The 20,567-nt window shown below is 40.8% G+C and overlaps 1 protein-coding gene across 12 annotated transcripts in view; it reads left to right on the forward strand.

Moving 5' to 3' along the window:
• Positions 1-20,567, forward strand: part of tenm4 (teneurin transmembrane protein 4) — a 660,982-nt gene that overhangs the window by 571,187 nt on the left and 69,228 nt on the right. For 9 of the 12 annotated variants that reach the window (XM_043691653.1, XM_043691652.1, XM_043691658.1 and 6 more), the window contains 5 exons: positions 3,461-3,722; positions 5,295-5,562; positions 10,045-10,188; positions 12,222-12,471; positions 17,824-17,844. In XM_043691653.1, the coding sequence (XP_043547588.1) occupies positions 3,461-3,722; positions 5,295-5,562; positions 10,045-10,188; positions 12,222-12,471; positions 17,824-17,844 (945 nt within the window). The remainder of the gene's footprint in view (positions 1-3,460; positions 3,723-5,294; positions 5,563-10,044; positions 10,189-12,221; positions 12,472-17,823; positions 17,845-20,567) is intronic. The other 3 variants (XM_043691657.1, XM_043691659.1, XM_043691664.1) reach the window with 1 other exon arrangement.

The raw sequence follows: 20,567 nt of genomic DNA on the forward strand, positions 1-20,567 counted from the left end.
ATTTTTACAGGAGACAAGGTGGAAGGAAGTGTAGTCCAGGTAGTTGTGGGAGTTGGTGGGTTTGAAGTAAATGTCCATGTTGAGTCGGTCGCTGGAAAAGGAGTTGGAGAGGTTCAGGAAGGGGAGGGACGTGTCTGACATGGTCTAGGTGAACTTAAGGTCAGGGTGGAAGGTGTTCATGAAGTTGATGAATTGTTTAACCTCCTCATGATACAGTCATTGATGTAGCAGAGGACAAGATGGTAAATGGTGCCAGTGTAGCTGCAGAAGGTGGACTGTTCCACGTACCTTTATGAAGAAGCAGGCATATATGGGGCCCGTGTGGGTGCCCTTGGCTACCCCTTTGGTCTGAAGGAAGTGGGAAGATTAGAAAAGAACTTGTTGAGGGTGAGGGCCAGTTCAGCCAATCGAATGAGTGTGTGTCAGTGGAAGGGTACTTGGTGGTTCGGCGGGAGAGGAAGAAACGAAGGGCTTGGAGGCCTTCGTCGTGGCAGATAGATGTGTACAGGGACTGGATGTCCATGGTGAAGATGAGGCATTGTGGGGCCGTGGAAACTTAAGTCATGGAGAAGATGGAGTGCTTGGGCAGTCTCCCAAATGTAAATGGGGAGATCGTGGAGCAAGGGGACAGGACGGTGCCAAGGTATGCAGAGATAAGTTCGGTGGGGCAGGAGCAGGCAGAGACAATGAGTCAACTGGGGCAGTCATGTTTGTGAATTTTGGGTAGGAGGTTGAACTGGGCGGTGCGGGGTTCCCAGACTATGAGGTTGGAGGCTGTTGGTTCGGTAATTGGAGGTGAGTTCATGGTCAAGGTGGCAGTAAGTGGAGGTGTCCGTGGGTTGACGCCTAGCTTCAGTGGTATAGAAGTCAGTGCACCAAATTACCACAGCATCCCCCTCCCCTCCCCGCTTCATGCTGGTTTGATGGTGAGGTTGGGGTTGGAGCAGAAGGAGTGGAGTGCTGCGCATTGCAAGGGTGAGAGGTTGGAGTGGGTGAGAGGAGTGGATAGGTTGAGGTGGTCAATTTCGCGGCAGCAGTTGGAGACGAAGAGATTGAGGGCAGTCAACAACCAGCATGGGGTCCAAGTAGATAGGGTGTGTAAGAGGCAGGAAAAGGGGTCTCGGAGGGTGGGTGGGAGTCCTGATGGAAAAGGTAAATGTGGAGACAATGGAAGAAAAGTTCGATGTCACAACGCATGTTAGATTCATTGATCCAGGATTGTAGGGGGATGAAGGTAAGGCCTTTACTGAGGATTGATTGTTCATCCTCACTGAGGGAGTGGTCTGGGGGTTGGTAAAAACACAGCAGGTCTTGGGGCTCGGACTTGTTGTGGGGCTGGAGTTGGGATTGGTGGTGGAGACTGTCTATGGAGTGGGTGTGCTTATGGGATCATGGGTGATGTCACCAATGGAAGTAACACTCACCATGGGGGTCAGGGTTGGAGGGCGGAGGGGGGGAGTGGAAGCCGGGGCAGAAGTGACATTAGATGTGAAATCCACGATGCCATCAGCAGTGTTCCAGTGAGTGACGTCAGTGGGGGCGGAAGTGGCTGATGCGGCGGCAATTGCAGGGTGGTAGTGACGTTCCAGGTTGTCTTCACGGTGGTTTCGGCAGTGGTGGTACTTGTGGCGATTGCATGGGTGGTTGTCTTCGTGGCATTCACGGAGGCCGCGGGCTGTGAAGTGACGGGGGCGGTGGTGGTGGCTCGAGCAGCTGTGTGGCTAATGTTGTCCTAGCAGTTCCAGAGACCAGGAGAAGCTTCTGGGGTGATCAAGAAATCCCAGGGTTGGAGGTAAGTACATAAACTTTTGGTGTTCCAGATGGCCTCCTTCTTCAAAGACCACAATTTCCCCTCTCGCATGGTCAACGATGCCCACCAGCCCAACTCCTCCACTTCCCACACCTTCGCCCTTGAACCCAAACCCTCCAATTGCAACGAGAACAGAACCTCGCCCTTACCCCCAGTCCACACCTTCCACCCCATCAACCTCTGGATACAACACATCATCCCCTGTCATTTCTGCCACCTACAAACAGACCTCACCACCAGAGATATATTTCCAATCCCCACCCCTATCTGCATTCCACAGGGATATTCCCCCCTACCAACTCACCCTCCAACCCCAGCACCTTCCCTTACCACCGCGAGAGATGCAAAACCTGCGCCCACACCTCCCCCCTCATCTCCATCCAAGGCCCAAAGGATCCTTCCACATCCAACGAGATTTACTGTACCTCCACACACGTCATCTACTGTGTATGTTGCTCTCGAATGTGGTCTCCTCTACATTGGGGAGACAGGACTCCAACTTGTTTCAGAGAACATCTCTGGGACACACACACTAAACAACCCCATTGCCATGTAGCCGAAACTTTAACCCCGTCTCCTACTCTGCCAAGGAAATGCAAGTCCCTGGGCCTCCTCTTCCGCAAAACTCTAGCCACCCAACACCTGGAGGAAGAATGCCTCATCTTCCGCCTTGGGACCCTTCAACCACACCGGATCAATGTCGATTTCACCAGTTTCCTCATCTTCCACCCCTCCAACACCTTATCTCAGATCCACCCTTATTCCTGATTAAGAGCTCATGCTCAAAACATCAACTCTCCTGCTCCTCACATGCTGCCTGTCCAGCTATGCTTTTATAGCATACTTTTTGACAATATTCACCTTAGTAGAATTTACACACACATCTGACAATTAAACTGGCATTAATGTCAAATCATCAAACCTCTATGCAGCACTTGTTATCAATAGTTCACATTATGGATGCAAACTAGGAAAGGAATATCCAGTACGCCATGTCTCACAGCAAACATGCCACAATTAACTCAAGATGCTATTCCAGAAAATTAAATTGTGACCTTACTGTACTATAGATCTATATGACATAGTGAACTCCTTAAATTAATATCATGTGAGCAATATCATGAGACTTTCAGCTTTTTATATTCAATATGAATATTAAGTGAGGCAATCCTTTATAGGATCAATATTTCACTAATTGCATCTCAAATTGTTCTGTGCTTTTGATGGATGACTCAGGGATAAAATAAATCTTCTTCCAAGATTGCATATTTATAAAAGTGTCTAAATATCAATTTATTAAAAATGTCTACCTCTTGATCAAGAAGCTTGACCTCTACCTGCTGCATCTGTTCCATGTAACAAATTGTCAAGAAGTTGACAAATGCAGTTATGGTTAATTTTGCAACTTTGTAATCTTGGCAGGAGTCTAGCCTGTTGGCAACATGGATTGGAAATGTATACATGCACTGTGAATAGCCTGCTGTCCTTTTGAATTGATGGTTAGAAAATACCCACATTTCTGACGTGTTATTGTAGAGATACTTGCCTGTTGGTCATACAAAGTTGGAAAATTACACCTTTTGTGATGTTTTGCAAAAAGTAATTTTTTTTTTGAAAACAAACTGTCTTGTTCTGTCCTCCAAATACTAGCTTTGATTTGATGACTAACGGAGGTGTTTCGGTCACGATACACTTTGAGCGCTCTCCGTTCATCACTCAGGAGCACACACTTTGGCTGCCATGGAACCGTTTCTTTGTCATGGACACCGTCATCATGAGGCATGAAGAGAATGACATCCCTAGCTGTGACCTGAGTAATTTTGCACGTCCCAATCCAATTGTCTCACCAGCGCCTTTGACGGCATTTGCAGGTTCATGTCAGGAAAGAGGTCCCATCATTCCTGAAATACAGGTACTGTGTCCACCCTTATTCAACATTACCCCTTAAAAGAAACATGACAGTGAAAATTGTTGCTCATTGAATGAACATATTCCAACTCAAAGCACAAAATCTAGAGGTAGAAATTATGACTTTGTTCTCATGTGTAGATTTATATGATTGATGCATCTCAGAAAATCAGTACTCAATGCACAGCCCACTGATGAACTTTGAAAATAATTATTGTAAAGATGTATGACAAGGGAAAATGTGGAAACCATCATAATTTATTACGCTGACTAAGTGGAATTTAATTCTTAATTAGAGGGACTCAATGACATAGTGGATTATGCACTGCTCCTTCTCTAGTTAGTGTCTTCCCTCTTGTGGATTATAAGGTCGAGGCTTTTGCATGAAACAATGCAACGCTTCTCAATCTCCCTTCCTAGTGGCTCTGCATAATTGATTCAAAACTGACCAAAATGTACCCAGTCAATATTTTTATTCATGGATTTCACTGGACTCCACAGTCCCTGTTATCTCTACCTGATCCCAGCTCAAAATTCAGTGGAGAGCCTGCCCATAATCCCAAAGGCCATCCCACAATAGGTTAACACTGGAGGCAGTGTTAGTCATTTTCAGGTGAGACTTCAAAGTCCTTGAAAGGAGGCTGTCCACTTATCTCCAGGATGAAGGTTAGCAATGAAGGGGTTAGAGCCTGAGGAAAGAAGAACAGGGGGGAAATGGCCCTTGTAGAGGGTGTGTCCCATAGACCTGTAAAGGAAACCCCATTCCCTCTTGCCCAACCCCAGTTGGCCAAGCCGTGCTAAGTTTGGTGTTAGCCTTCCCTCCTCCCCGATTGTGGGTAATACCAAAGTGAGATGAAGCCCTTAATTGGTCAGTTAAGGGTTTTAATATGCCCAAGGATAGGTGAGGTGCCCGATGCTACCCCCCTCAAAAGCTACCATGGGTTTTACTCACCACCAGCCCCAAACCCACTGGTGCGGAGCATCATGCCAGCCTATAAAGACTATGATTGTTCTTGACAGGAAGAATGACCCAGAACTTAACAATGCTGTGTTTGAACCATTACTGTTTGTAGATTAAAGTGATAGACACTTTCACAGAATTGTATAGTTTAAGTAAAGCAAGTGAGTCATACTACCAGACACCACTTTCACAAAAAGACATAACAAACACTTTGAAAAAAGGAAATTTTAATACCTTGGAGAGTTCACTCAATTAAATATTTTTAAAAACTGATTATAGTACTGCCACCCTGCACCTGCTACTACTGGGAAAATGTAAGTGACTTTTCAACTGATTCCTATCCTGTTCTGTTGTTAAATCTAACACTGGTGTGCAATTAGGCTACTTAAGTTTTACTTAACCTATGGGAGATGATTGCCTCAAATGGCCATTTAAGCAGTGAAAATCGCACCGTGTGAAGAATCAATAGACAAATATTGTATCCTGTCATTCATGGCAAAATATCAAACTTCTGTCTATAAGTTCCCAGGTGTACTCCAGAGGAATTGCGGCAGAATGCTAACATTTCTTTCTCATTTATTATTTACTACGGTCTTTCTCCCACTTTGTTAACAGGCTTTACAAGAGGAGATAAATATTCCAGGTAGTAAAATGAAGCTGAACTATGTCAGTAGTCGCAATGCTGGCTACAAGTCAATCATGAGGATTAGTCTGACTGACCCCTCCATCCCATTCAATCTAATGAAAGTACATCTCATGGTGGCCGTGGAAGGTCGACTCTTCCAGAAGTGGTTTCCTGCTACCCCCGACCTATCCTATTACTTCATCTGGGACAAGACTGATGTCTACAGTCAGAAGGTTTATGGGCTATCAGAAGCATTTGGTGGGTTTCTTAATTTCATAGTCGTCATTTATGTTGATTGTTAGTGCTGATGAGTGTGATATAATAAAAAGTATTAGGGTCTTCTGGTAACTCAACTTACTTTAGTCACAATTTATGCCATCTTAGTTATTTCCATTTCCACAATTTATTATTATCTCTTCCATCTCAAAGTCTGTGTTTTAAAATTCTTGAAATTAACTCCCAGTTGGAGGAAACATGCATTCTCTGAGCAATGGCATAAATTAATTTATTTTCCACTTTCCCTTTTTGTGAGGAATTTATTAGTATCACTTGATGCAAGTCTCATTTAGTGAGATCAGGGACACACTGGGTGATAAAGGTGACACAATCATTCTAATTGTTCCTTACTTGATTTTTAGCCCTCTACATTGTACTTTCTCATTCCACGTCAAAATATCCTTGACTGAGAATTTGAAGTGAACTAAACTAATTTGATTTTAAAAACCCAAAAACTGCAGATGCTGTAAATCCGAAACAAGAACAGAAACTACTGGAAAATCTCAGCAGGTCTGGCAGCATCTGTGGAGAGAAATCAGAGTTAATGTTTCCGGTCCAGTGAGTTCGGAGTTCTGAAGAAGGGTTACTGGACCCGGAAGGGGAGGCAATGGCCTAGTGGTATTATCACTGGACTGTTAATCCAGAGACCCAGGTAATGTTCTGGGGACCCTGATTCAAATCCCACCATGGCAAATGGTGGAATTTGAATTCAATAAATATCTGGAATTAAGAGTCTAATGATGACATTGTCGATTGTCAGAAAAACCCATCTGGTTCACTAATGTCCTTTAGGAAAGGAAACTGCCATTCTCTTCCCCTGGTCTGACCTATATGTGACTCCAGACTCTCAGAAATGGGGTTAACTCTTAACTGCCTTCTGGACAGTTAGGGATCGGCAATAAATAGTCCCTAGACAGTGATCCCCTCATCCTGCAAATGAATTAGAAAAAAAAGTTCACTCTGATTTCTCTCTATGGATACTGCCAAACCTGCGAAACTAAGATAAGCTGAAGCACTATTCTAGTTTTCCCCTTTAAAACATTTTAAAAAATTGAAAGTCCTGATGAAAAGTCTCTATTCCACACTAAAAGGCATGTGGTGTATTTCATAAAATTATCAAGCCTAATTGAAGCATTTTCTGTCAAGTTTGAAAATATGCTCTGCAGCTAGACAGAATGAAGGATTGCTGATAGGTATGATTGAATATTATTTTCTTGTCACACCAATGAGGCACTCCCTCTAAATAGACAACGCAATCAAAAGCTTTTTCAAAGGAAATAAACAGATTCTGTTTTAAGTAGCTAACATACTTGATGGTGGTTCTATTGAAAATATGTTCATCTCGACAGTTTTACTAGACAATGGTATTGGAATGAAACCCTCTGATTGTAATTTCTTATTCACTGTCACTTTTTTGAATGTTGATTACTTAAATCAAGTCTTATTATTTTTCTCGGCTCTCATGTTGCCTCTGCAATTTTAATAATTGCACCTTCATGCAGCTGGTGGAATGACAGCAAGCATCATCTTCAGCATTCAATCAATTCAGAATTGTCGTGAAGTTAAATCATCCAAAGCTGAATTATATGTATTTGTCCCAGATTTTCAGTAGAAGTCTAACTTAGCAACAAGTTATGATGTTTGTAAGGTAAATTTAGTTACCATTTCATTGGCCTGAAAACAAGCAACCAATTTTAGTATGGATATACACCACTGATATAAGTTGCAACCTAGTGAGAAACCACTGAAACAGCCAAGAATTATTCATTACTCATTGCTCACATCTTTGAGTATAGGAGTTGGGACATTGGTGAGACCTCTTCTGGAGGTCCATATCTGGTCTCCCTGTTATAGGAAGGATATTATTAAGCTGGAATGGATTCAGAAGAGATTTACCAGGATGTTGCCAGCAATGGAGGATTTGAGTTAAAAGGAGAGGCTAGATAGGCTGGGACATTTTTCACTAGAGCAGAGGAGTTTGAGAGGTGACCTTCTAGAGGTTTATAAAATAATGAGGGGTACAGGTAAGCTGAATGGCAGGTGTCTTTTCCCTAGGGTGAGGGATTTCAAGACTCGGGGGCATATTTTCAAGGTGAGAAGAGAAAGGTTTAAAAAAGACATGAGGAACCTTTTCTTTCTACAAAGAGTGAATTATGTGTAGAATGAACTTCAGAGGAAGTGGTAGATACAGGTACAGTTACAATGTTTAAAAGGAATTGAGACAAGTACATGAATAAGAAATGTTTGGAGAGATATGGGCCAAGAGCAGGCAGGTGGAACTAGTTTAGTTTGGAATTATGTTCGGCATAGGCTAGTTGAACCGAAGGGTCTGATTCCATGCTGTTTGACTCTATAAGACTGTATCCAATGATTCCAAAATCATTGGCCAGGATATTTTGAGAAGTGACAGCACAGTCACATTGCAACTTCAATCATAATTTTCAAGGTGGATCCAAAGCTCCACATTTCTAGCCAGGAATTTCAATTCTAGCTCCTACAGAAAGGTAGAGCACAGAGGAAATCAACACAGCTCCCCTTGTCTAGGAGAGTCGGAGGAAGTCAAACCACATCCCCTTTTACAGCAATCAGTTTGCTACACTCTGTGATTTAAATTTCCAACCAGACATTTAGACATCTGCTGTGAAAGGGTAAGTGTGGGGTTAGGGTCATAGGAATAGAGTGCCTAGTAGGGTACCAGGTGGATTGGGTGCCTGGTAAGGTTGGAATGCTCAGATTAGGTTGGGGGGATATCAGGGAAGAGGAATATTAGAGCTGGCAGGGTGATGCCACAACTGTTGGATGGTAAGGGTGTCAGGGCTGGTATCATCCCTTGTGAGCAGAGGACCCTAATTCAAACAGGGCCTGGAATGATGTACTGCACTTGGATCCACTAAGCGAAGACTATCCCCCTTGACTGGACTGAGGACCACTAAGAACCACAACAAGATTCCTGGCTTTGCGTCTGAGCTCAATGGCACAGGTAGACAACAGTAATATGAACCTGATATTTCAGGCTGAAGGGGCAAAGAGCAAAACAGGCAAGACAAGTCAGGAATGCTGTGAACATCCAAGTAGGCTTAGAGTGAATGAAAGCTTTGACAACAAGTGAAGAGCCTGGAGAGGCAGCCAGTCAATGAGTTTGGTGCATTACCCTGAACACACCATGCCCTGACAGCAGCACGACAATGATAGTTTCTGGTGCAGCCTGAGGTGAGACTGAAGTGCAGAAATGTCCTGTAAGTTCGGAGATATGTTCTGAGGGTTCTTAGAGGTTTGCACATGTCCATTGCCAATGTGGGATGTATGTGGCTGGTCCTCATGGAGCATGCCCAAGAAGCTGCCTGTTGTACAACATGGAGGCCTTTTGGAGCAAGTTGCAAGTTAAATCCACCAAGAACCCATGCTAATTTTCATGTTGTGTTTTCTCGACATCTAGTTTGTAATGGTGAGTTTGTTAAGATCACAACCTGCAGTAAGTTGGACTATTAAGAAGCCATTTAACAATAAAGCAATAAGCAATAAAGGTCATCAATTGGGAACTCACTATTCTCTAATGAGAATCTCAACATGTCCAACTGAACAAAGTGGGGAAATTTCAGTAAGATGAGCTCACCCAATTCTACAGCTCATCTTGCCATAGCCCATATCGCTCGGAGCCTGGTAAGAATCCACCCTTCATTACTGGTTAAAGGCTATAGCTTACGTATTCTGGTGAGGGAAAATAAATTGGCTTTCTTTTCAATAGTAAAGGTATTATCAACCTTATGATCCAGATAAGAGGCAAATGTGCAAGAATTCATGGATCCAATCTTCCTTGACACATGAGGAAGGCCAATTTCCATGGGTTAAAAATGAAAATCCGTCCATTGAAGGCACGTAACTCCTTACAAGATCTTACTGACTGATCTGCTTCACATGAAACCGTTACCCACCATTCTCAGACATGTTTTCATTAAAATGAAATAGGAGGCTTGGGAATGGATCTGAACTTTTTAATATGTCTACTGTCCACCTGCCTCAACCCAGTGTCGTTGGTGGGGAATGGGGAGATTGGAAATTAACATTTCTTCAGTGATATGATGTGTCGGCATTATCAACTATAATTGTACTAACAGTACTTTACAAGTTCTGTCTCTTTCAAAGGCACATTTGATTATTATTATGCAGACACATAAGCCACTGGTTTCTTGAATACAATTGCTAAATCTTACTCCAAGTGTGTTATTTTACAAGCATTTGTGAGAGGCGACTTTTTTCCTTGTATCTGAGCCAGATTCAGATTTGGATCTCCCAAGATAAAGGATCATATTCATATTAGTTCAGTGCCACATGTGACCTCATTTTCAATGTATTTTGATGATGTTTAAATGAGGCTATCTTAAAAAGGAACTTGATTTTAAATAGATAGTTCTTTCCATAATATTTTGTGCATCAGTTTAACCTATTTCAATTGTATCCTTGCAGTGTCTGTGGGCTATGAATATGAATCATGTCCAGACCTGATACTCTGGGAGAAACGTACTGCTGTTTTACAAGGCTATGAGTTAGATGCATCTAACCTGGGTGGATGGACTTTAGACAAACACCATGCCCTCAACATTCGAAGTAGTAAGTCAACAATGCAGCATTCACTGCAGTAACATAAGAATACACACTTTAGCCATTTTGCTAATCAAAACAACAGATTTTTAAAATGTAGAATGTCCACATTTGAAATATAGGGATGTATTTTAACTTTCCCTCCACCTATCCTCACCAGCCAGAAACAAAACTGGGGGAGTGGGAGTTAGTTTCAGCACTGCCTTCCCATTCACCCCTGATCTATCTGCCATACTGTCGTGGTTTGGTGAGGTGTCATTCAGTCCTTAAGCCTCTTTAAGTCCTTAACTGATCACTTAAGGACCTCATTCCATTTCCTTCGCAGCTTTTCCCCATGTTGGGAAAATCAAGGTAAAGCAAGCAGCCTGGCTGGTTTCATTGTGGGAGCTGCTCGCTGACAGAAGGGTGGTTACTTCAAATGATGGAGTTCCCTGTGCCCATTTTGGACAGATCCCTGTGCACAGATCATATTTTATTGCCACTTTAGGGCTCCTTCCCACCCGGGCTTCTAAAACCAAACACTCCGACATCCTTCCCCACAATCAGTGGGAGCCTGCTAGGCCCAACTAATAATCCCTGACTTCCCTAAATTTGGGAAACCCCTATTGCTTTTCTTCCTGGACTACTTATAATCCCAGAAGTGGCTACTCCCTGCATCTGATGCTACTGATACTTGGCTGGCAGATTTTTAGGCAGAACATTCTTGTAAATGAGGACAAAATTCCCATTTCAAAACAATTAAGGCAGGCCTCAGCACAATATTATTGCAGACCAGCAAGTTTCTGATCAGTGGGTTGCTAATGGAGGAATGGGGCAGGCCACAATCGATGGAAGCCTGCTCGGCCTGACCGATAATCCCTAACTTCCTTGACCTGCTCCCTCCGTTTAAGGAAACTGCACAGCCAGTTGAGGAGGATAGTGTAACACAGTAAGTCCCTTGTGCCCTGCATGCAGGGACTTCCAAAATGATTTTTCCATAAATGAATTGATTCAAGAACAAGGCGGAAAAGAACGGTTGCTGGATATGGCCCACTCATTTTCCCTTTCATTTACAGAAAGCAGAAGGCGTAGGGCAAATGTGAATACCACTGGAAGCTCACCAAAATAAAATTTAAAGGAGCCACACACACTCAATTGTAAAATCCAAGCTAAGAACCTCATCAAAATCAGTGGATTGCACTGGAAATCAATGGGTCCTGAATTCCAGACTACCCCAAAGAAACGTGTAAATCTGTCACAATTTAAAGTTTAACTCATCAAAATTGATTTTGTTCTCATATGTGAATTGTTGAAAGTGGTTAAAAGGTTTGGAATTCCATAAAAGATAAATGTACACATTCTAATCCTTGGTTCCCTTTGTTTTGAAGTTTTTATCATTCCTAACAGAGATAAACAGTTCTTTTCTGTCAATATTGCAGTTATTCAGCAGAGCAATGTACCAAATAAGAATCAGAATCACAGAATTGTTACAGGGCAGGCAGAGGCTGGTTGATTTTGATTGAATATGAAAAATTTGGGGGGAGAAATTGAACTTGATTAAGCTCCAAGTATTGTAAAATATCACCTGTAGCCTTGATTTTCTTTTATCTATGTCCCTGAAAATATCTCAATCTTGTAACTCCAGTAAAATCAGAATTGACAAGCCTGAAAAGATCAAAGCAAATGGAAGAAAAAAGATAGTTCAGTGTTTAACTGTGGGTACCTATGAAAGTTACCATTCTTTTGTTTTCAAATGTTAAGTGTAGAATTAGAACTAGAATTTTCTCTTTCAGTGATTTTTGGTATTTTTCTCTGTATATTAATATCTCTAACATTGTTCGTCAAAAGTTTCTAGTTTAGACATCACCAATAATTATAGATATTCACAAAGAAAGCAATGAATAAAAAACATACAAAACCACTAATTAGAGCTTGGTGCTATGATAACATGACAGATTGTTAAAAAGATTTGCTGTTAGTTAAATGCATGCAATACTGCTATTGTAGCTGTATTTGCTGTTTCGTACAATAAATTTCAAATATTAACAACAATTTTTTTGCAGGTATCTTGCACAAAGGAAATGGAGAAAATAATTTTATATCCCAGCAGCCACCTGTCATTGGAAGCATTATCGGAAATGGGCGAAGACGTAGCATTTCCTGTCCAAGCTGCAATGGCCTTGCGACTGGGAACAAGCTCCTTGCACCAGTTGCGCTGACATGTGGATCCGATGGAAGCATTTATGTTGGTGATTTTAATTATGTTCGTAGGATCTTCCCCTCAGGCAATGTCATTAATATACTGGAGTTAAGGTATGATAACTTCAAACACTGATTTAACTCATTTAAGTTATGCAGTATTATTCAGTCACAGAAGTGTTCCTAAAATTAAGGGATCTATATCCTGGTAAGTATGGTATTTGGGTCAAATAATATACAGCATTATAGAATGATGGATGATATTAATTTTTAGCTCCAATATTAGGTGAGCTGGACAATTAAGAGCAGAGAAAAAGTTAGAGGGTTTTGCTCATGAACAAGGGAAAAGAAGGTCATGTGCTCTGGTGGCTACTTTGTTTTTGGAACAAGGTATATTTTGTTACCTGAAGAAAAGTGCTTTGGTGGCTGTGTTTTTTTTCGAACAAGGTATATATATGTTACCTGTGTTACCAAAAATAGAAAATTCTTTCTTTAGAGCATATTATTCTGTTTTTAATGCATTATTTTCATCTATCCTTTATGCTTGCCCAATTTCTTCCATGTAACATTAAGAAAAATATTTATCAAGCTTTCCATTATTAACTAACAAACAGTAAGTGGAAATTTGTTACCAGCAACCAAGTTTTCATTTGTGTGTGGGGGGACATTTTGGTGCACAAATAGCCACATTTTGATTTTATTTTGGAGGAAATCATTTTCCCCTGCATTTTCACCCAAGAACCATTTGCCTCTGCCCTTTTGCAGTTAAGGAATACACAATGTGCAAAGTGCACACACACACACCTAACAAGGCCAGGTTACCCATTTTGAACTGGGGATTAAATAGTGTTTCCTCCCACACATCATTTTCGATTGGTGGTTTTGGGTTTTGGAAGGTGATTAACAGCATGTCAGGTTTGAAGGTTTGTGGAAGAAAATGGAAAGCCTCTTAGGATTCAGAATCAGTCTGAAAGGTAACTGTATCATTTTTCACACAGGGGGGCATGGTGGCTCAGTGGTTAGCACTGCTGCCTCACAGCACCAGGGACCTGAGTTCAATTCCAGCCTCAGGTGACTGTCTGTGTGGAGTTTGCACATTCTCCGGGTGCTCTGGTTTCATCCCACAGATGTACATCTTTATCTAAATCTATCAATCCAAAGATGTGCACATTAGGTGAATTGGCCATACTAAATTGTCCATCGTGTTCAGGGATGTGTCGGCTGGGTGCATTAGTCAGGGGTAAATAGAGGGTAGGAGAATGGGTCTGGGTGGGTAACTCTTCAGAGGGTCGGTGTGGACTTGTTGGGCCGAAGGGTTTCCACACTGTGGGGATTCTAATTCTGATTCTAAATGTCACTATAAGGAGCCATGTTGTGAGGTAGATGTATTTTTAATTAAATGTTTCATCATAGGGATCTGTCCTGAAAAGATACGTTAACTCTAAATTGATCAGTATTTTGTACTTGTTCAGATGTGTTACAGTATTTTGCCAATGGAAATAGGACCATAATGCAACAAGAAAAGTTGCAAAGTATTCAGTAAGCCTGTACTTTTTTTGTACTGTGATTTAAACTGAGTGAGCGTTTTAGCTGATTGAAAGCAAAATTGTTGTTGTCACTTGAAAAAACTTTAACCACCTGCTACCTTCCATTGATTTACTGAAACTCTGCTTTAAAATTCGAATGAATACCTTCTGTTGTTTCTTTCCCTATTTTTGGACAACTGTGGCCATTATATATTTGTGGCTCAAGCTTCAAGTTCTATTGGTTTTCATTAATATTCCATTCATCTGAGAGTGAATGACAGTTTTTAGAAGTTCTGGTAACACATTATTCATTTGATGTGGTCTCTGGTTTACTGACGCCAGCCAGTAGGATTTCAAGATTTTATTTCACACGTCAGAATATTTTTTTTCCTCAGCAGATGCAATAGTGTGTATGTTGGAGCCTTTTATTACTGAGGATTTATTTTTCCACCAAGAAATTGAAATTATATTGCATGGAATCTGAGGACTGCATAGTGAATGTTGGGAACCTAAGTCACTAATCTACATGAAAAATCCAAACCTAGGTTGCACTACACAGGGCTCAAATCAGAGTTTGCTTGGCTCTCTCATACAAACCACGAGAGAACAGACCAGCATGTTCTTATAGACTGCTGCACTGATGATGTACTGACTAGGCAAGGGATCACTGAGGACTTGATAACAAATGACTATCTGCTGAAGGCTTTTGATGAGTACTTTGACATTAGGTAGAATGTTATGTTTGATTTAGTTCAATAGATGTGCCAGGATCCAGAAAAGAGCATAGACTCACTTGGAAATATTTGTACCTGCTTGCACACAACTGCAATGATGGTTCCTTGAGAGAGTAGTAAGATCAAATCATTGTGGGATTGCATGATGAGAGCCTGTCAGACATTCTGCCATCCAGAGAACACTCTACATTGTCAAAATGAGTGCAACTAACCAGAGACTAGAAGCTGAGAAAACATATCAGGCACCTCATTACAAAGGAATAGGAGTCTTCACTTAGAGTCAATACAGTTCATCAATTGCAAGAGTTGCAACATAGCAGATAGCAGAGAGGCCAGGCAGAAGAGGATGACATCACCACCAATACCTATTGTGGCACAAAATATGTCCTGCAGCCAAAGAGGACTGGCATGGCTGCAGAAAGAGAAACCATTTTGAAGCAACTTGCTCCAGAAAACAGCATCTGCATCCAAATCCATACCCAAGCCAGACAGATCCATTAGCAATCTCCCTGCTATTTGAAATACGTTTCCTAGGAGAGGTGGCTAGATGACAGTTGATTTGGAGAGTGTAGAATTCCATGTCAACAAACACAAAACAACATTTAAGCTCAATGCAGAAGGTTCTCTTTTCTCTTCAGTGTAGTGGTTAAGATCAGAAGTCCTCCATCCCTCCACAAACTGCCTTCATGGCCCGGTGGGAATCTGAGTGAAGGACTTGGACCACACAACTGAGAAACTCCGGTACAAGGGTCTAAGAGATTCCACAGATGCTATCAGTGATTTCAACAGTAGTATTTACTGAGCGAGGAAGCCTGTCTGGCTTTGCTTACTCATTGGTAAAAGGGGAAACACCACCTGTCCAGACCACCATGAAGCAGCCTCTACTGGTGATATTCCACACTGGCAACCACATGAATATTTCCAAGGCCATATGCCACCCTTTTGGAAACAGTTAGACAAACGTGCCAAATGGGTACCACTTACTATGACAACCAGCCAGAGCAGGGGAATCTGGATCTGGCACTGCGCTTTAAGGAGTACGAGGAGAGGGATTCTCCGAGATGTCATGGAAATACACCACACAATGCAGCAACAAACTCTTCCAGAGAACCACAGAATCACTCAGTCTATAATGAGAAAGGATGTAGCCATAACCTCTCATGCATTGACAGGAGCAGAACCAGACTACCAGTGGGAAAGCCAAGAACAAAGATGACTGAAGCCTTGGAGGACCAAGCAACTGTGAAATTCAACTAAGAATACCATACAGCAGTTGAAAGATTGAAACACATTGCACAGTGAAGACTATACTCAGTACGAAGCATGAGCCCAGGGAAGGGTCTGACAGAATCTCTGCAAAGTCCGTACATCAGCCAAAAGTAAGATTCTCCCTATGGTCAACTCTGGGAGAGAACAACAAAGAGTCTACCCAGGAGACCAAGTCTCAGGAAAGCACGGACTGTGTATCTCCTCAGGATGTTGAGACATAAGGAGTGGGAGAAACCACCCTTAACATAGCTGGGCAAAAACCACACTGGAGAGTGAGATAAAAACTATTCGATGACACCCACAGATCCTGCAGCAGTGTGTTCTACAGTTCAATCCTATTATGGAAACAACACATGATACACCACCAAGGATATGGGAAATGACCCAAGCCAGCCTCATCAGACACATTATCCTGTAGCCATGCCATGCACAAGTTGGACTGGAGGTTGTCCAACCAGATTCAGCCAAGTGACAACCTAGAAAATATGACAGAATTTTCACCAAAACAGCACAAGCACCAGGGCGTGTTCTGCCAAGAAATGAAGTGGACAATGGTCTTCTCTGTTCCAAGCAGGACATCATGCTATCCTACCGGTCCTCCCAGAGGTCCGAGAACATGGTCAGCATTGAAATCTGTCAGAGGAAACTTGGTGGTGAGGGCAATGGTACATGGCTTAATAAAGAGTAGCATAAACATTTAGGAACACAAGTAATGATGAAAAGATGTAAATATTCAGAGACAGATGACTATTTGGTGGGAGGTGTAGTCTAAAGGAAGCAACTATCGATAGGATAATTGATCAGATCACGAGCAGTGATTTCAGATCATTTAATGGCCAGTGTTTAGGAGGTCTTACTGTAAGATGGATGTGCAAATGCCCCTCTCTACTATGTTTATAGTGCACTCAGTTTAGTAAAAGGTTCTGGTTATAGAGATGGACTCCGTGTCTACCTCTGAGCCTGCTTACAGCATCTATGTGGCCTGTCCAGTCAGGTGTCAGATCAGTGTTTGAAGCAGGATTCAGCATGTCAGTGTGATTGATCTCAAACAGGAAGTGTTTCGTCTTGGCCTTGTTGGAGATAGTTGTTTTTGGCACTTGTTCAATGTGAATGTTACTTACCATTTTTAATCCTAATTCTGGAACACCTGACCACAATATTGTGAAATAAGGGACACTGTAGTCCAGTGATGAATAGATTTTTGTACCGTTGGTAAAATAATATGTCAAATAACCAGTGAGAAAGGGTAACCAAATTAGACAGTAACTAATATTTACTCCCTAGTGAACATACACATTATAGCAACCACGTCAAAAATCAGTCTAAGAAACATCCATACTCATTTTTGTTAGGGAAAGCTTTGACTGGATATGAAGCATAGGCAGATAAATAGTTTTGAGGTACAGAACAGCCATTAAGAGTGGAGCAAGCTACAGGACTGAACAATCTACTCAATTACGTAATATCTCTATGTTCTGTCCAAATATTGATCCAAATAGATATTTCAGATAGTTTGGAAGAATCTTTGACACTTGTATCAGAATATTATTGGTAGTAATCAAGGCCTGCCTCTTCTAACTTCAATAGCTACAAAAATATGTTCTTACTAAAGCAGTATTTTTGGGAGAGAGATTTAGCAGAGAATTACATAATGGAATAGAAAAGTGATTTTCTGGTACCGGAGTTAATTGGTTTTTAGAACAAAATATTCTTCTTGTCAAATAAATGGTATCAAAATTGATGAAGGTTGTTGAAAAACTAAAAGCTTTGATTTTCAATCATTTCCACTTTGCATTCTGAAAAGTTTTGTTTAACCTTGTGATTTGATCTATTTCAATCCATCTTTGCTTTCAATATTCTTCTTGATATTTACAATTTTCTGGAAAAAACTAATACTGAATCATTTTTCTATCTCTTCTATACCTATCTTCTGTCAGAAATAAAGATTTCAGGCACAGGTAAGGGAATTATATGTATGACTTAACTTTGTTAGATAATAGGGTTATTTGGTTTGCAAGAACACTCAAAGTAGCAGTCTGGTCTGTGAATATTTGTTGCATTTATTATACTGTGATGGTGATAGAGAGAGTGGAACTGCTCTCTGGTTAAGACAGAAAATAAGATAATATTGTTGTGCACATCAATCATTTGGAGTATTGTTGCAAAATGAATATAAATAGAGCATTTCATATGAAATAGTAATGACCTTGATATCTTTGAAGGTCAAGGAATTCCGATATAAAGATAAAATAGTCTCGAGAGAAGCAAATGAAATAGTGCAAAAATGGGGAGTCCAATTAATGATACCATTGTTATTCTCTCACGGTCATCATCCAGCAGTGTTTGGGGAGTGAGCTCAGTTGTATTTGAGTCTGATGAGATAAATTGTTGAAGGTACATTGTTGAAAGTTAAGATTTTACTTTATCTTCATATGAAAGCAGCAAGATAGCATCAAAGATAAAAATCACAAATTACACGAGTAAGTTTAATATTCTTGGGAAGTCTGGTGAGAGAGCCCTGGGGTTATTGCACAGTGATTTCAAATGAATGGAAACAAGTGAGCTCAATCTCAGAAATAAAATTTGATTGATACATTTTATTGTGTCAGATATTGTTACAGAAAATATCATGATTTAAATGTTAGTATGCAATTTACGATTCTCCCTTATTTAATACAATGAAATGCTGTGCCTCATTCATTAAGATCAGTCACCTTCTGCTAGCAAATGGCCAGGAGAACTGTCAATTCCCTGTCTTCATTAGATGGATTTGAGATTTCTAATTTTGGTGTCAATACATGGACATAACTGTGGTGACCATCTACAAATATGGTTACACCAATGTCTGTTAAGCCACAAGCACTAATTTAGTAGAAAATGCCTTTTATCCACTCACAAAGTACAGGCCAATGTACCTCACGTGTTTTACAATAATCTATTACCACTCATTAACCATGAACGTAATGCTCAGAATGATTTTTAAAAAGCACGTGCATACTCAACTTTTAGTCTTTTTTTCCCAATATATGCATAAAAAGTAAACATGCATACACTATACAAATAACTTGAATATTAAGATCCAGTGTTCAGTAACAGTATAACTATTTTTATTTACTAATTAGAAATGCCATTTGTTATGTGTGACTCGTTGCTAAAGTAAATCAGCAAGACGGATTATACAGTTTAAAAACTGAAAGAACAGCAGATGTTGGAATTCAGAAACATAAGCAGAAATTGCTGAAAAAGCTCAGTAGGTCTGGCAGCATCTGTGAAGTGAAATCAGAGTTAACATTTCTGGTCTGGTGTCCCTTCCTCAGAACCAAGTTCTGACTACTGGCTTCAGATATATAGGCAGTAGCAAGGATATAGCAACAATGACAATACCATTGAGTGTCACAAATAAAACAAAATCACAACATATTTTGAAAAAAATAAGGCAGTACATAGGCTTAGGCATGATCCAAATATATACTTGAGGTTTGAAAGAAACCATGAGGACAGGATCAGGTATTGTAAGAGACCCTCACCAGTGAAAGAAACTAGGCCTGGGAAAGTAATCTAGCTGACTCAATGACTTGAAAAATGAGTATCAAATCAATTATTTAATTTTCCTAAGTTAAAGACTCTATTCTTTAAAAAAAGGAAAGAAAATCCAAGACATTAAAATCTGTTTAACACCTATTGTGTATGATTCCAAGCAGGTTGAACCTGTGACAACTGAAATGTGATACAACTTGACAGTGGATACTTGCGTCACAGTGCACTTAGGTATCAATGTAACTAGAAGCATAATGGGTTGTCTACCCGGGCAATTGAATGAATTGCACATATCATATTTAAAATATGGTTACTATTCACACGATTGCAAGAAAGTAACGCTGTGCAATTTTCAGGCCAAAGGATTAGAATGGAGAATCATTGATCTTGGACAGAAATCAGATTAGAAGAATGATGGGTAAATCATCCTGCTCCTCGGATACTGCCTGACGTGCTGTGTTTTTCCAGCACCACTCTAATCTGATCACCAGCATCTGCAGTCCTCACTTTTGCATGGGTAAAAATAAGATAATGGGGATGGTAGAACAGGGCAGAGTGCAATGGAATCACAGAGCAATGTTATGGTGAGGTTGAGGCTTAGATGATAGAGAAATGTATTAGGAAATGTATTAAGAAATGATAGGAAATGTATTAAAGAAAGAGAGATCCTATAAAGTGACCAAGAGCACTGGGAAATCAGAAGATTGGGAAGGCTACAAAAACAAATAGAGGATAACAAGGAGAGGATCAAATATGAAGGTAGGCTAGCCAGTACTATTAGAAATGACAGTAAAAGTTTCTTTCAATACATAAGAAACAAACGACAGGCAAAAGTAGATGTTGGGCCACTTCAAACTGATGCTGGAAGCCTAGTGATGAGAGATAAGGAAATAGCTGGAGAACTTAATAAGTACTTTGCGTCAGTCTTCACAGTGGAAGACATGAGTAATATCCCAACAATTAAAGGGAGTCAGGGGGCTGAGTTGAGTATGGTTGCCATTACAAAAGAGAAAGTGCTAGAAAAGCTAAAAGGTCTTAATATTGATAAATCTCCTGGCCCCAATGGGCTACATCCTAGAGTTCTGAGGGAGGTGGCTGAGGAAATAGCGGAGGCGTTGGTTGAAATCTTTCAAAAGTCACTGGA

Source organism: Chiloscyllium plagiosum, chromosome 6 (assembly GCF_004010195.1).
Source record: "Chiloscyllium plagiosum isolate BGI_BamShark_2017 chromosome 6, ASM401019v2, whole genome shotgun sequence".
NCBI classification, from domain to species: domain Eukaryota; kingdom Metazoa; phylum Chordata; class Chondrichthyes; order Orectolobiformes; family Hemiscylliidae; genus Chiloscyllium; species Chiloscyllium plagiosum.